This window comes from Homarus americanus, unplaced genomic scaffold, assembly GCF_018991925.1.
Source record: "Homarus americanus isolate GMGI-L3 unplaced genomic scaffold, GMGI_Hamer_2.0 scaffold7732, whole genome shotgun sequence".
Lineage (NCBI taxonomy): Eukaryota > Metazoa > Arthropoda > Malacostraca > Decapoda > Nephropidae > Homarus > Homarus americanus.
The window spans coordinates 59812-74243 of record NW_024739921.1 but is presented as its reverse complement, the minus strand read 5'-3'; the positions used below and the strand labels follow the sequence as shown (position 1 = coordinate 74243).

Sequence of the window (14432 nt, the reverse complement as noted above, 5' to 3'; positions counted from 1 at the left end):
TGCAGCACAGCACAGTACAGCACAGCATAGTACAATACAACACAGTACAGCACAGTACAGTACTGTACAGCACAGCACAGTGCTGTACAACACAGAACAGCACAGTACAGTATTGAGCAGCACAGCACTGTATTGTACTTTACAAGACAGCACAGTACAGTATAGTACAGTACTGTGTAGTACAGTACAGTATAGTACAGAACAGTACACTAGACATAGTATAGTACAGTAGAGCATAGTACAGCACAGTGCAGTACAGTACTGAACAGCACTGTACTGTACTGTACTGTACAACACAACTCAACACAGTACAGTACAGAGACAGGTTAAAGCATCTTAATTTGCACTCCCTCGAGAGACGTAGAGTGAGGGGCGATATGATAGAGGTGTATAAATGGAAGTCAGGGCTAAACAAAGGTGATATAACAAAGGTACTCAAACTATCCAACCAGGAGCGAACTCGTAACAATGGTTTTAAATCAGATAAATTTAGATTTAGGCACGAGAGAGGTAAACATTGGTTTGTAAATAGAGTAGCGGACGACTGGAACAAGTTACCAAACATCATCATTAACTTTAACATACTTGTTAACTTCAAACAAAAGGTTGGTTGGATATATGAGTGATAGGGGTCGGGTGTAAATGGGGCTCCATTCTTATGTACAGGACAGGACAGTGTAGCACAGTACAGTAGAAGGCAATAGATGAAGCAGGGTTTCTTGTACTGAATATAAGGACAGGTGTATCATCTCATAGAAAAACAAAGAAAATTAATATTGTTTTAACTCTTCTACTGTTTGGCTCAATGGTTACATAAACCACAAAAAAAATAGTGAAGTAACAATATTTAGTCATTTTGTATGGTAAAACAATGCTCAAATGACCTTTTAATTTTTCAGCTCCAAACTAAGAAAAATATATCAGTTCCAAGTGTGACTCTTGAAAACTTCCCAAAGGAGGAATACCAGTCTGGAGGAGGACTTGTTCTCCGTAGTATAGTGCCTCTGTACATGGTGTTTGCCTGGGCTCAGTTCATAGTGTACATGTTGATGTTGGTGGTTGAAGAGAAGGAGAAGAAGATCAAAGAAAGTATGAAAATGATGGGACTCAGAGACTCTGTGTACTGGTAAGTTCTGTCTACTGTAATAATATCAAACATGTTCTCTTTGATCACTGTCACTTGGCTCCTAGTCACAAGTAGTATGTAAAACCTTACCTTAAGAAAATAGATTAAATTAAGATTGTAGTGACTAGTAATGATGGTAATAAAGAAATAGACAAAATAATGCCTAATAAGTCACCAGGTCCTGACAAGATATTTGCCAGAGTATTAAAGGAATGTAAGGTAGAGCTCAGTATGCCCTTAGCAAATTTGTTTAACAAGTCATTATAAACGGGTGTAGTACCAGAATCCTGGAGGATAGTGAATGTAATACCGATTTTCAAGAAGGGAGATAGATCACTATCCTCTAACTACCGTCCAATTAGTTTAACATCAATCGTAGGCAAATTGCTGGAAACAATAATTTAAAACGCTCTTCAAAATCACCTGGAGAAGCACAAGTTGATCAATGATTCCCAACATGGCTTCACAAGCGGGCGTTCATGTCTAACAAATCTATTAACATTCTTTTTAACTGTTCTCGAATCAGTGGACGAGGGATTATGATGTGGTGTATCTTGACTTTACCAAAGCCTTCGACAGAAATCCCCACGAAAGATTAATAAGAAAAGTGGAGGCTTATGGCATTGGAGGAGATATTCTGAAATTAATTAGGGTGTGGTTACAGGACAGGAAACAGCGAGTGAGCATTAACGGCACTAAATCCAATTGGAGCAATGTCACTAGTGGAGTACCCCAAGGCTCAGTACTTGGACCATTATTATTTATTATACAGTATACATTAATGACGTAGATATAGGCATAGAAAGCAACATAAGTAAATTTGCTGATGACACTAAAATAGGGCGTGTAATTAAATCTGACGAGGACTTCACAAAACTAAAGGAAGATCTAAAAAAAATTTTGACTGGTCTGAAAAATGGCAGATGAAATTTAATATGGACAAATGTAAAGTACTTAGTCTAGGAGATGTAAACAGAGAAACCAGATATCAAATGAACAATGATGTCATTGAGAAATCTGACTGAGAAAGATTTTGGAGTAATGATAAGTAGGAATCTTAAACCAAGACAACAATGTGTATTTGCTCGAAACAAGGCTTGCAAGACGTCACTTAGATTACACAGTTCAGTTCTGGTCACCGTACCACAGAATGGATATAGAATCCCTAGAAAGCATTAAGAGGAGAATGACAAGACTAATCCCGGGCATTAGGAACCTTGATTACAGAGACAGGTTAAAGCATCTTAATTTGCACTCCCTCGAGAGACGTAGAGTGAGGGGCGATACGATAGAAGTGTATAAATGGAAGTCATGGCTAAACAAAGGTGATACAGGTTGACAATCCCTTATCCGAAATCCATGGGACCAGATGCATTTCGGTTTTCAGAATGGCTAGGGTTTTTTTTTTTTTTTTTTTTTTTTATTGTAACAGCCCACCCAGGCACAGGTCACTGACCCACATTGGGGCCTGGGGGCTAAAATATAATAATAATAATAATAATAATAATAACAATAATACTGTAATAATAATAATAATAATAATAATAATAATAATAATAATACAGTCAACCCTCACTTTACGCGGTTAATGTAACCCACAGGGTACCGCGGAAAGTGAGAAACGCGTAAAGTGAATAACATAACATATGGGATTAAATGAAATAGAGACCGGCTGACCCCCAAACTCCACTTTTTCCAACACAATACCTATGTTCTAGTAAAAATATCATCTTAATTTTATGATGGTACATGCACACAATTAATACTTAAGAGAAATAGAGAAATACAGTCGCCAAGTTAATGTCCATTCAAATAATGGACACGACTCCCTCCCCCTCTTCTCACACTACACTGCTGGCTCTTCCCTCTGAGAAATTTTGGGGGGAAAACCAGGTATAGTAATAAATAATACCTCAAACTAAAGTTAGGATAATATAATTGACATTGCTGGATTCCTTGTAAGACCAGGAATATTTTGAATATAAATGTCATATATTTTTCACAAAAGATAACATATTTACTCAGATTAAACATTACATCTAAAATTTGTATGTCTAATGCAAAATCTATGATGTTTATATTCAAAATGATCATCAAATTGTAAGAATTCCAGCAATGTAAATTATATTCTGGCCGGGTAATTTGTATGAATTTTATGAGCTAAAATAAAAATCTTCAGTTAATAAAAAAAAAAATATTCTTCACACGGTAACAGATGGTCGGTCGCCGGTCCCTCCCTCCCTCCCCCCCACCCCCCACCAACGTCCCTACTAGATAAATGTGTGGGAATACCAGACTGTTTACCTTTTTAGTAATAAATAATAAATCAGACTAAAGTTAGGATAATATAATTGACATTGCTGGATTCCTTGTAAGACCAGGAATATTTTGAATATAAATATCATATATTTTGCACAAAAGATAACATATTTACTCAAGAGTAAACATTATATCTAAAATTTGTATGTCTAATGCAAAATCTATGATGTTTATATTCAAAATGATCATCAAATTGTAAGAATTCCAGCAATGTAAATTATATTCTGGCCGGATAATTTGTATGAATTTTATGAGCTAAATAAAAAAATTATACTTCACCCGTGTAAAGGGGTACACCCACCGCGGAATGTGAGCATCCTGGGTTCTGGCAGGGCACCACGTAAATGTGGAAACGCGGAATGTGGGACCGCGTAAAGTGAGGGTTGACTGTAATAATAATTCATAGGTCTAGGTCGTGTTCCTCACTTTTGATCTTTTCTCATTCTTGTATTTCTTTATTATTATTATTATTATTATTATTATTATTATTATTATTATTATTATTATTATTATTATTATTATTGTTATCATTCTTATTTTATTTTTGTGTATTTTTTATTAAAAATTTTATTTACTAAAAATAATTATTATTATTAATGTATTATCATTATTATTATTATTATAATTATTATTACTATTACATTTTCACCCCCCAGACCCCGATGTGGGTCAGTGACCTGTGCCCAGGTGGGCTGTTACAAAAAAAAAAACAAAAAAACAAAATTGCTTCACAAAAAACTTTCGGTTTTCAGAGCTTTTCGGTTTTTGGAATTTTGGATAAGGGTTGTCAACTTGTATAACAAAGGTACTCAAACTATCCAACCAGGAACGAACTCGTATCGATGGTTTTAAATTCAACAAATTTAGATTTAGGCGCGAGAGAGGTAAACATTGGTTTGGAAATAGAGTAGTGGATGAGTGGAACAAGTTACCAAATATCATCATTAACTTTAACACGCTGGATAGCTTCAAACATACTGTAGGTTGGGTGGATATATGAGCAATAGGGGTTGGGTGTAAAGGGGACTGCCCAGTATGAGCCAATAGGCCCGCTGAAGTTTCCTTCATTCTTATGTTCTTATGTACAGTATACCTTACCTTACCTCCCCGCCCTCCACGTTCTTAACCTATCCCTCACTCCCCTCTCCTCCACATGCATCAGTCAACAATCATTATAAACCTACAATAAATCAACCTTATATAGTTACTGTATTATAAAATGTTACTGTACAGTCTGTGTCTGTCTCGAGGTTGTCGTGGTTTGCCGTGTATGGGGCGTACGTGTTGGTGCTGGCGCTCATCTGCATCGTTGTGCTGCCGCTCTCTGGAGTCTTTAAACACGTCAACCTCCTGCTGCTGTTCATCCTCTTTATTCTGTACGGCTGCTCCTCCATTGTTTTTGCCTTCATGATGACTCCCTTCTTCAACAGGGCAAAGGTAATTATCACCTATTGACTTCATGTTTTCAGTACAGTAAATCAAAGGTTTATTGAACCCTTTTGCTGTCATGAAAACTTTCTTTTTCATTAAACCAAAGGTGTAGGATTATTGACACAATAATGTCTTTATCAATACTGTATGTTAAACAAGAGTCAAAAGTACATCCAATAGTTGACATTGACTGTAAGAAAATGTCAAGTTAAAATCCTTATAACCTGCCCAGGTAGAAGAAATATACAGGTCCTCAATCATGGGTCCAGTTTCTTCCAGTACAGGTACAGTAGACTCTTAAAAATCATGGGGGTTAAGTTCTTGAGAAACCCCATCAATTTGGAAACCTTAGTTGAATGGGTAAAAGGGAGCAGGTTCCTGGTGGTAAGTTGAACACTGATATTGAAACAGTTTATTTAGCTAGAAGAACACAGATACAGAGTCGATTAATAATAACAATATTAACATGGCTGAGCCAGTTGAGAACCTGAGCTCTCTTTGAGGCACCTGATATATACTATACATGTGTCTCAAGGAAGTATTATGTAACATTTAGTATCATCTGGATTAGTACAATAGCATGGTGGTAATAAGAACATATCAGTATATTACAACGGTTATCACTTTGATATTTATTTATTTTATTAATTTTACTTATACTGTATATATACAATATATATACAGTATACATAAATATATACAGTAAAGCTTCGAATAACGACGGTAATGTGTCCTCCAATATTGCAGTGTAAGGTGAATCATTGTATCGCGACTCATTAATGACCATTAAAATAAAGCAATAATAATGAGATGTGTTCCCAAGTGTGACCTTTTCATATCTTTTGTGTGGCTTTTTACCCTCCTCTCCCCCCCAAAACAATACAATTAATGAAAAGTCCAAACTATATTCTTTAAATAATGTTTCTGAATGGTCCTTATACTGTACAATATAAATGAATAATAATATGGTCACACAAGAGGAGACGGGACGCCATTGTTTTCTTGAGTGTTTACAGCCGGTAGTCCGGGACGATAGTTCTACACGAGAAAATGTAGAAATAAGACCCTGGTTGAAGCTGTAGTAAAATTAATGTAAAAAAATAATATATGTTTTAACTAATGTTATTTAATGTTAATAAATGGAACAATCGAAGTAGCTAACCACTAATGGTAAAGAAAAAAAAAATGAGATGGATTGGGAACGCCAACATATATGTGCTCATTTAAGGATACCGCGTCATTTATCTTTTTAAGAATACAGTATGTACAAAAGATTCATTATTGTTTATTACTGAATATGTATTTGATTGAATTAATCTTTATATATGCGAAATGAACAATACAATTCATTAATAATACGTAGATTATTAAAACACACAAGAGGATAAGAGACGGCATTGTTGTCAGTGTTTACACCCATAATGTCAGTTGTCCACCTGAAACTGAAGAAAATAAGACCCTGGTTGTTGTAGTAGTAAAATTAATGTAAAAGATATGTATGTTTTAATTAATGTTTTTAATGTCTTATTTCTTCAGTTTCTTATATAGAACCTTCGTCACTCACAACAACAATGGCGTCCCGTCTCCTCTTGTGTGACCATATTATTATTAATTTATATTGTATAAGGACCATTCAGAAACATTATTTAAAGAATATAGTTTGGACTTTTCATTAATTGTATTGTTTTGGGGGGGAGAGGAGGGTAAAAAGCCACACAAAAGATATGAAAAGGTCACACTTGGGAACACATCTCATTATTATTGCTTTATTTTAATGGTAAGTAATGAGTCGCGATACAATGATTCACCTCACACTGCAATATTGGAGGACACATTACCGTCGTTATTCGAGGCCTTACTGTACTTACTGTGCTTTAGTATAAGTTTTTGAATGAGTTATTACATAGAGTGTGAATTTGTTACAGGTTGCTGGATTAATAGGTAACCTGACACAAGTGGCTTTCAGCTTGTTATTTTACCTCCAAGTGTATCTGGGAGATTCCATTAACCAAGGAGTATTCTGGGCTCTGGCATTACTCTCTCCATGTGCTTTCTCTTTTGCTGTTGATAAGGTAAGTGACAGTTTTCATTTGACAATATTATATTTTGTTTAAAAATGAAATACATTTCTCTTGCATTCAATCCTTCCATTGCAGTATACAGTACAGGTACAGTCCTGGACATTTCCACGTAGGACACTCACCACAGATATGAGACTAGGTAATCTGAAGCAACAGGCAGAGATTCATATATCTGGTAACAATGTGTGTGTGGGGGGGGTGTTAATGAGGAGTGCAGGAGGTGTAGGAGTAACTGAGTATTGTGCTTAAAACAGTTGTTACATGTTGTTTCAGCATATTATGGATAGATGAGATAGAACAGGGTGATTATGATTAAGGAAATGGGTTTGCACTTGTATTAATACCTACAGTATACACTCTCAATTTAGCGGAAGGAATTTTTTCCGATATTTTTCACTCGATTTAATGAACTACTGTAGTTCGCTGAATTGAGATTAATTCCATAAATACGCTCACACCTACAGAGACACCTCAGACACATGATATGTACTGTACATAGAAACATCATTCATACCTTCCCTTAAACTACGAGGTTCAGTGTTATTTTTTCTCAATTCTTTCTATAATTTCCAAACTTTTTTCCAGTTGACTGCTGCACTCTTTTGACTTTCTCCCCCACACCACTTCCTTTCTGAGACTTCTGAGAGACTTTCAGCACGATGTCTAAACACAGTAGTTAGTTGACCAAGAGGTAGACCTACAGGTAGCAGTGAACAACACACGTGGTGGTGGCAGGACACACACTGAGCGGATGTAAACAAACCCCAGGCACCAAGTGGCGCATTTGGCACAGAATTTAATGGAATTACGCTCGATTTAACAGAAATTTTGATTTAACAGAAAGGGGCGGCTTCAATTAGTTTGTTAAATTGATAAAATACTGTACAGTACACTGTGATTGGTGGGTTACTAAAGGTGGTGTAATAAGTTGAGTCTTATGTAAACCACCAGGACAATATTCCTCCATAACTGTGTCCCCTTATGCCTTGTTGACTTCCTCCATGACAAGATGTGATGGTGTGTATTTCAGCTTTGTTGGGTGGTGGTGGTGGTGTGCCCTCCACTCCTCACACACACACACACACACACACCTCCTGCCACCCAACACAACACTTACCCTGTACAGTATTACCACTAACTACCAGGTGGTGGTGTGCCCTCCACTCCTCACACACACACACACACCTCCTGCCACCCATCACAACACTTACCCTGTACAGTATTACCACTAACTACCAGGTGGTGGTGTGCCCTCCACTGCTCACACACACACACACACACACACACCTCCTGCCACCCATCACAACACTTACCCTGTACAGTATTACCACTAACTACCACACATGGTGACTTTAGTATTCAAATTTGAACATAAACAGTCAATTAAATGATATGAAAAAGGGAAGATCTTTTTTCACGAATGAAGAAAACAAAACCAAATTGCAAGATGTTGTTTTTGCGCATGACTGAGGGTCCTGTGTTGTCGCGTCTCCGTAACAAAGCCTGTTGGCTATTAGGCCTTTGTTGTTGAGCGGCAGAAATTGGATAGTAAATGCATAAGAGCATCAAGATCGTCTTAGTGATGTGAATGTGTAAATCAATGTAGCATTTTTAATGTTATTCGCAATTATATATTGAAATATTTTCCCTACTTGACTGGAGCAATAAGCCGTGGGGATACAACCATAAAATAATTGCCATATGAGAAGGTTTATTCTGAAAATTTTAAATGAGGCGTGTCCTTGGCTGTGACTGATTATCAAAATATGATGAGACAAAACTCACATAGAAGATAGATTACATATATATATATATAGGAAGTATAGAGAGTAGTAATGTAAAGATAGGAAGGTTTGGTAGCGTGGCCAGGATGTTATTTACTCTGTGTCAATACACTTATCTTCTACGTCAATACACATATCTATTCTTCTCAAGGGACAACTTGTTAAACACCTCTTCGATACAACTATTTATTAATTCACTCAATGACATGGACATGTTAACTTGGTGACTTTACCTGAACATACCACAGGGGCTGAAATATGTAAGGCAGTAGTAAACAACTAGCTACTTGACAAGTTGACCCTTTACAAAGTAGTTTCCATGACATCTGATGGTGCACCCAACATGATTGGTAGAGAAGCAGGTTTTGTAAATGTGTTTACATAATATTTTGGACATCCACTGGTGGGCTGTCATTGTATTGCACACGAGGAGGCCTTGTGTGCAAAAGCTGGCCATAAGGAACTTGAAGTAGTGATGAAAATTGTAACTAAGGTAGTCAGTTTTATTTGTGTGTGCTTTGAAAAAAGACTATTTCAGTATATACTGAGTGAAGTGAATCAGTGTATAAAGGACTACTGATGTACAATAATGTTCATTGGCTTAGTTGAGGTTCTGTCCTTAAACTATTGTTGAGTGTTTGGATGAAGGACTACTGATGTACAATAATGTTCATTGGCTTAGTTGAGGTTCTGTCCTTAAACTATTGTTGAGTGTTTGGATGAAATTCATCTGTTTTTGATGATTGACAAATTTTCTTGTCAAGAATTATCTCGCGTGTTTTTGATTGATGCTTTTTACAGATTTATCCTCACATTTAAATGACTTGACCACCAAATTACAAGGATCTGGCAAAACACTTGATGTTATGTTTCATAACATAAAAACCTTTGAAATCAAACTGAAAATTTTTAAACGTGATGTTGACAACGGCACTTTTAAATATCTCCCAAACCTATAAAAACACATGACTGATATTGAAATTCATGAATAAACAGACATTCAGAACCTACATATGCAATTTTCAAGCATCACAGATTCAACTATTGAACACTTTTCATTAAGATTTACTAAGTTCAGGTCATTTGAAGAAACTGCAAAATTCATAAACTGTGCAGACATTGTAACATTAGACAAACTGAATTTGGAAATGTTGCAGTGGATTGATTTGGGTAATTTTGAGATGCAATTGTTTGATTTACAAAACAGCTCAATTTGGAGGCAAAAATTTGTCGACTTAAGAGCTGAACTAGAAAATATTGAGAGAGATCGGTTAGTGTCTGGATCAGTGCAGTAAATGAGGTTCTGAAACTCTGGAATTCCATTCTTGAAACTTTTGACTGTCTGAAAAATTTAGCAATGGCAGTATTAAGAGTACAGTAGTTGCATCTACATATTCATTGAGTCGTCGTTTTCAGTGATGAACTTTGTTGAGTGTAATTATAGGGGAAGACTTACTGATTAAGCTAGAGCTGCATGCAAGGCTCTCAAACACCAGCCTGATGTAAAGTATCTGAGCTAGAGCTGCATGCAAGGCTCTCAAACACCAGCCTGATGTAAAGTATCTGAGCTAGAGCTGCATGCAAGGCTCTCAAACACCAGCCTGATGTAAAGTATCTGAGCTAGAGCTGCATGCAAGGCTCTCAAACACCAGCCTGATGTAAAGTATCTGAGCTAGAGCTGCATGCAAGGCTCTCAAACACCAGACTGATGTAAAGTATCTGAGCTAGAGCTGCATGGGAGCTCTCAAACACCAGCCTGATGTAAAAGTATCTGACTAGGAAGCTGCATGCAAGGCTCTCAAACACCAACCTGATGTAAAGTATCTGAGCTGGGAGCTGCATGCAAGGTTGTCAAACACCAGCCTGATGTAAAGTATCTGAGCTAGAGCTGCATGCAAGGCTCTCAAACACCAGCCTGATGTAAAATATCTGAGCTAGAGCTGCATGCAAGGCTCTCAAACACCAGCCTGATGTAAAGTATCTGAGCTAGAGCTGCATGCAAGGCTCTCAAACACCAGCCTGATGTAAAGTATCTGAGCTAGAGCTGCATGCAAGGCTCTCAAACACCAGCCTGATGTAAAGTATCTGAGCTAGAGCTGCATGCAAGGCTCTCAAACACCAGCCTGATGTAAAGTATCTGAGCTAGAGCTGCATGCAAGGCTCTCAAACACCAGCCTGATGTAAAGTATCTGAGCTAGAGCTGCATGCAAGGCTCTCAAACACCAGCCTGATGTAAAGTATCTGAGCTAGAGCTGCATGCAAGGCTCTCAAACACCAGCCTGATGTAAAATATCTGTCATCATTGGTGCAGCAGCAAAACTCTCACTCAGAGTAAAATATTTTTATTTATCTCTATTTGATTGTTTTATATTTTGTAATATTAACCAAAGCTTATCGTTTCCTATGTTGCTTATAAGGTCCAGTACTACAGTATTTATAAATTAGGTTATTTTTCAATTGTCTTTAAAAACATTGATGTTAATTTTTTGTACAGACTTTCATTTATTTTAATCTCTCTCTATTATATTTTTGTTATAATAAAACAAGTAATACAAGTAAATAAGCAACAGTGTGTTAGGAGTTTATATATAACACAAATATATATAATAGTTCTGGAACTCTGGCCTGAAGTAAACACTTATTTTGGAGTTTCTTTATTTATACAAAACTGTATACACAAGTTCTGAGTTTGGGAGAGAATGTGTTGTGAATTAAAGTGTCTTGAGTGCACTTATATATGAGAACACTGAAGTGAGGTGTTCACGCTGTTACTAGTGGTAAGAGTCGATCTCTCTCCTGTCTCTATGACAAGAGAGAGATGAGGAGCAGGCCAGGTCTGTTATGACTTGGTTGACCTTGTCTGCCCTCTAGAGTTTGGGAGAGAAAACACGTCAGATATCCTGTTGTGCTAACATGAGCTGACCTCAGCCTGCCCTCGCTCGCTCCTCGAAAGAATTTATCCTCAGCCATGTATAATGTCAACAGCTGAGGCACAGTTGAATAACTAAGTGAATAATTTGGTATTATACATTTGGGTAAGTATTTATATAATGCAAATGGTGCTGTTACAACAGGACTCCTTTCTTCTGAGACAAAGGTCCATTATTATTACCACAAGATCATTAATTTTACCTCTTGTGAATTACTAGTTATAAATAACATATAGTTCCTAAAGCTGTCCTATTTAAAACAATTCAGAGAATTATTGGCTGCCTAAACAGACTTCCCTAAGAATTTTTTCAAGCATTTTGTTCTCTTTCTCCATAAATCTTTTGTAAAATACCAATAAAATAATAATAATAATTGCTGCTCAAAATTCTCACGGACAAGCGAGAGAATTTTTCAGAAAATTATCACCAATTTGGGTACACGCTCTCAAAAAGGTTCGCCACCCTTGTGCTAGAGACTATCAGCTGATTGAAAAGGTCCAAAGGAGGGCCAGCAGACTGGTGCCTGCTCTACGGAACCTCAGTTATCCAGAGAGATTAGAACGTCTGCAACTGCGTAGCTTACACAGTTCTATAGACGGGCAAGAGGTGACCTAATTCAGGTTTATAAACATCTCAGAGGACACTACTCATTGAATGTACAAACATGGACCTGGCGGACGCTCGCCTCACAAGGGGTCACAGCTCAAGGTTGAAGAAGCCTCAGGCCCAGAAAACTGTGAGGGCAAACTTTTTTGGAGTGAGGGCTGTGAACTCTTGGAACAATCTACCAGACAGTGTTGTGATGGCACCGAGTGTGAGCTCTTTCAAGGCCAGACTTGACCAACACTGGAGCAGGTTCAGGTACATTCAGGAGCCGGTGCATGTCCAGTATTTGCCAACAGAGTGTAACAGAGACGTGACCGATCACCCAAGCGGCTAATGAGGCAAGCAGTGGTGAAGAGGATAAAAGTAAAAGAAGTAACTTCATGCATCGCAAAACTCAGTGACACCGGCACCTCCACTCTCCAACCCCTAACCTTCCTCTTTCCATACCTTACCCCCACACACACACAGACACATTGTTACTAGATAAATGAATCTCTTCCTGTTGCTTCAAATTTCTTAGTCTCACATTCACAGGGATCATATTTGTGTTCTAATGTGGTAATGTCCCGTCGGTCCTCCACCAACCCTGAGACTCATGAACCTGTGAGTCAACCCGAGACACCACACAGGTACGCGAGTCTCGGTTCGTGGACGGGACGGAGGCCTGACGAGACTCTTTTCCCCGACTGTATGCAAGAAAATTCTGACGAGTTTCTCAGGTACAGTAGATATCATATTTTGCTTACAGGTGATCATGTTCGACGTCCCCGGCGGAGGTCTGGGCTTCAATAACGTGTGGGAGGGCCCAGGACTCCCATTTGCCGGCAGCCTTATTATGTTATCCGTCGACATACTTCTGTATCTCTTCCTGGCGTATTATCTGGACAGCGTCATCCCAAGTATGTCTTTTACACGAGTGTGATGTAAGGCTCTAATGCTGTGTATTTATATGTTTAGTTGACATCTGATCCTTTATTAGGGTCAAGGGTTACAGAGCAGAGATTTTGAGCAAGGATTTTAATTAACTGAGGAGACCGGCACAACACAAGAGGGGTGAATCGGATGCTTGTGCAATTAACCAGGCCGTTCACATATATTTATTGTTTGGGTTTAAGTAACGAAACCCAAACGGTAGTTCCTTTGTTTTATTATAAAAGGTTGTATATATAATTCCTGAGTGTATATCAACCGTAAGTCTCACTGTCTAGGAGTGAATGAGAAAGGGACGGCGTTTATGTATGATAAACGTTAGGTCACGTCCTTACGATATAAGTTGTTGTGAGCGACTAAAGAGTGAGGGCCTCGCTGTGCGGGCTTACAGAAATGCTGACAATGGGTCACTCCCTCCTGGGAGAGTTGCCCGCTCACGTGTCCGACTCATGTCTCACTCATAGACAGTGGAAAGTTACAGGGTGGTGAATCTGAATATAATATCAGATGTATTGACCCATTTATATAATATGTTCTGTTGATGACACAGGGGCCCATTACAGGGGCAGGTGACAGGAGAGGTTAAAAAGAGGGAATACTCAACATTCACTCATACTTAAATGTACTGTACACTCGGGGTCAAAAGTGTTGAACACTTACCAATATCTGGCATCTACTTGTGACTTATATGATTGGGATATACTAATAACACTACTTGTTATATTATGCCTGAACCACTAAATGGGATAAAACTCTCCTTAATACCCAAGATCTTCGGGTACTTACATGCCAAATACTGTCAAGTGTTCAACACTTTTGACCCCGACGGTACAGTACATACTGAACCCTTGGGTTAATTACTGAACCATTGGGTTAATTACTGAACCATTGGGTTAATTACTGAACCATTGGGTTAATTACTGAACCATTGGGTTAATTACTGAACCATTGGGTTAATTACTGAACCATTGGGTTAATTACTGAACCATTGGGTTAATTACTGAACCATTGGGTTAATTACTGAACCATTGGGTTAATTACTGAACCATTGGGTTAATTACTGAACCATTGGGTTAATTACTGAACCATTGGCTTAATTACTGAACCATTGGGTTAATTACTGAACCATTGGGTTAATTACTGAACCATTGGGTTAATTACTGAACCATTGGGTTAATTACTGAACCATTGGGTTAATTACTGAACCATTGGGTTAATTACTGAA

At 37.8% G+C, this 14432-nt stretch overlaps 1 protein-coding gene across 4 annotated transcripts in view; it reads left to right on the top strand.

Annotated features, from left to right (window-relative positions):
• LOC121875024 (cholesterol transporter ABCA5-like) overlaps positions 1 to 14432 on the top strand; it is a gene marked incomplete at its 3' end in the record, with an annotated part of 115291 nt that overhangs the window by 50789 nt on the left and 50070 nt on the right. For all 4 annotated transcript variants that reach the window (XM_042379376.1, XM_042379377.1, XM_042379379.1 and 1 more), the window contains 4 exon segments: positions 900 to 1126; positions 4696 to 4882; positions 6802 to 6948; positions 13026 to 13176. In XM_042379376.1, the coding sequence (XP_042235310.1) occupies positions 900 to 1126; positions 4696 to 4882; positions 6802 to 6948; positions 13026 to 13176 (712 nt within the window).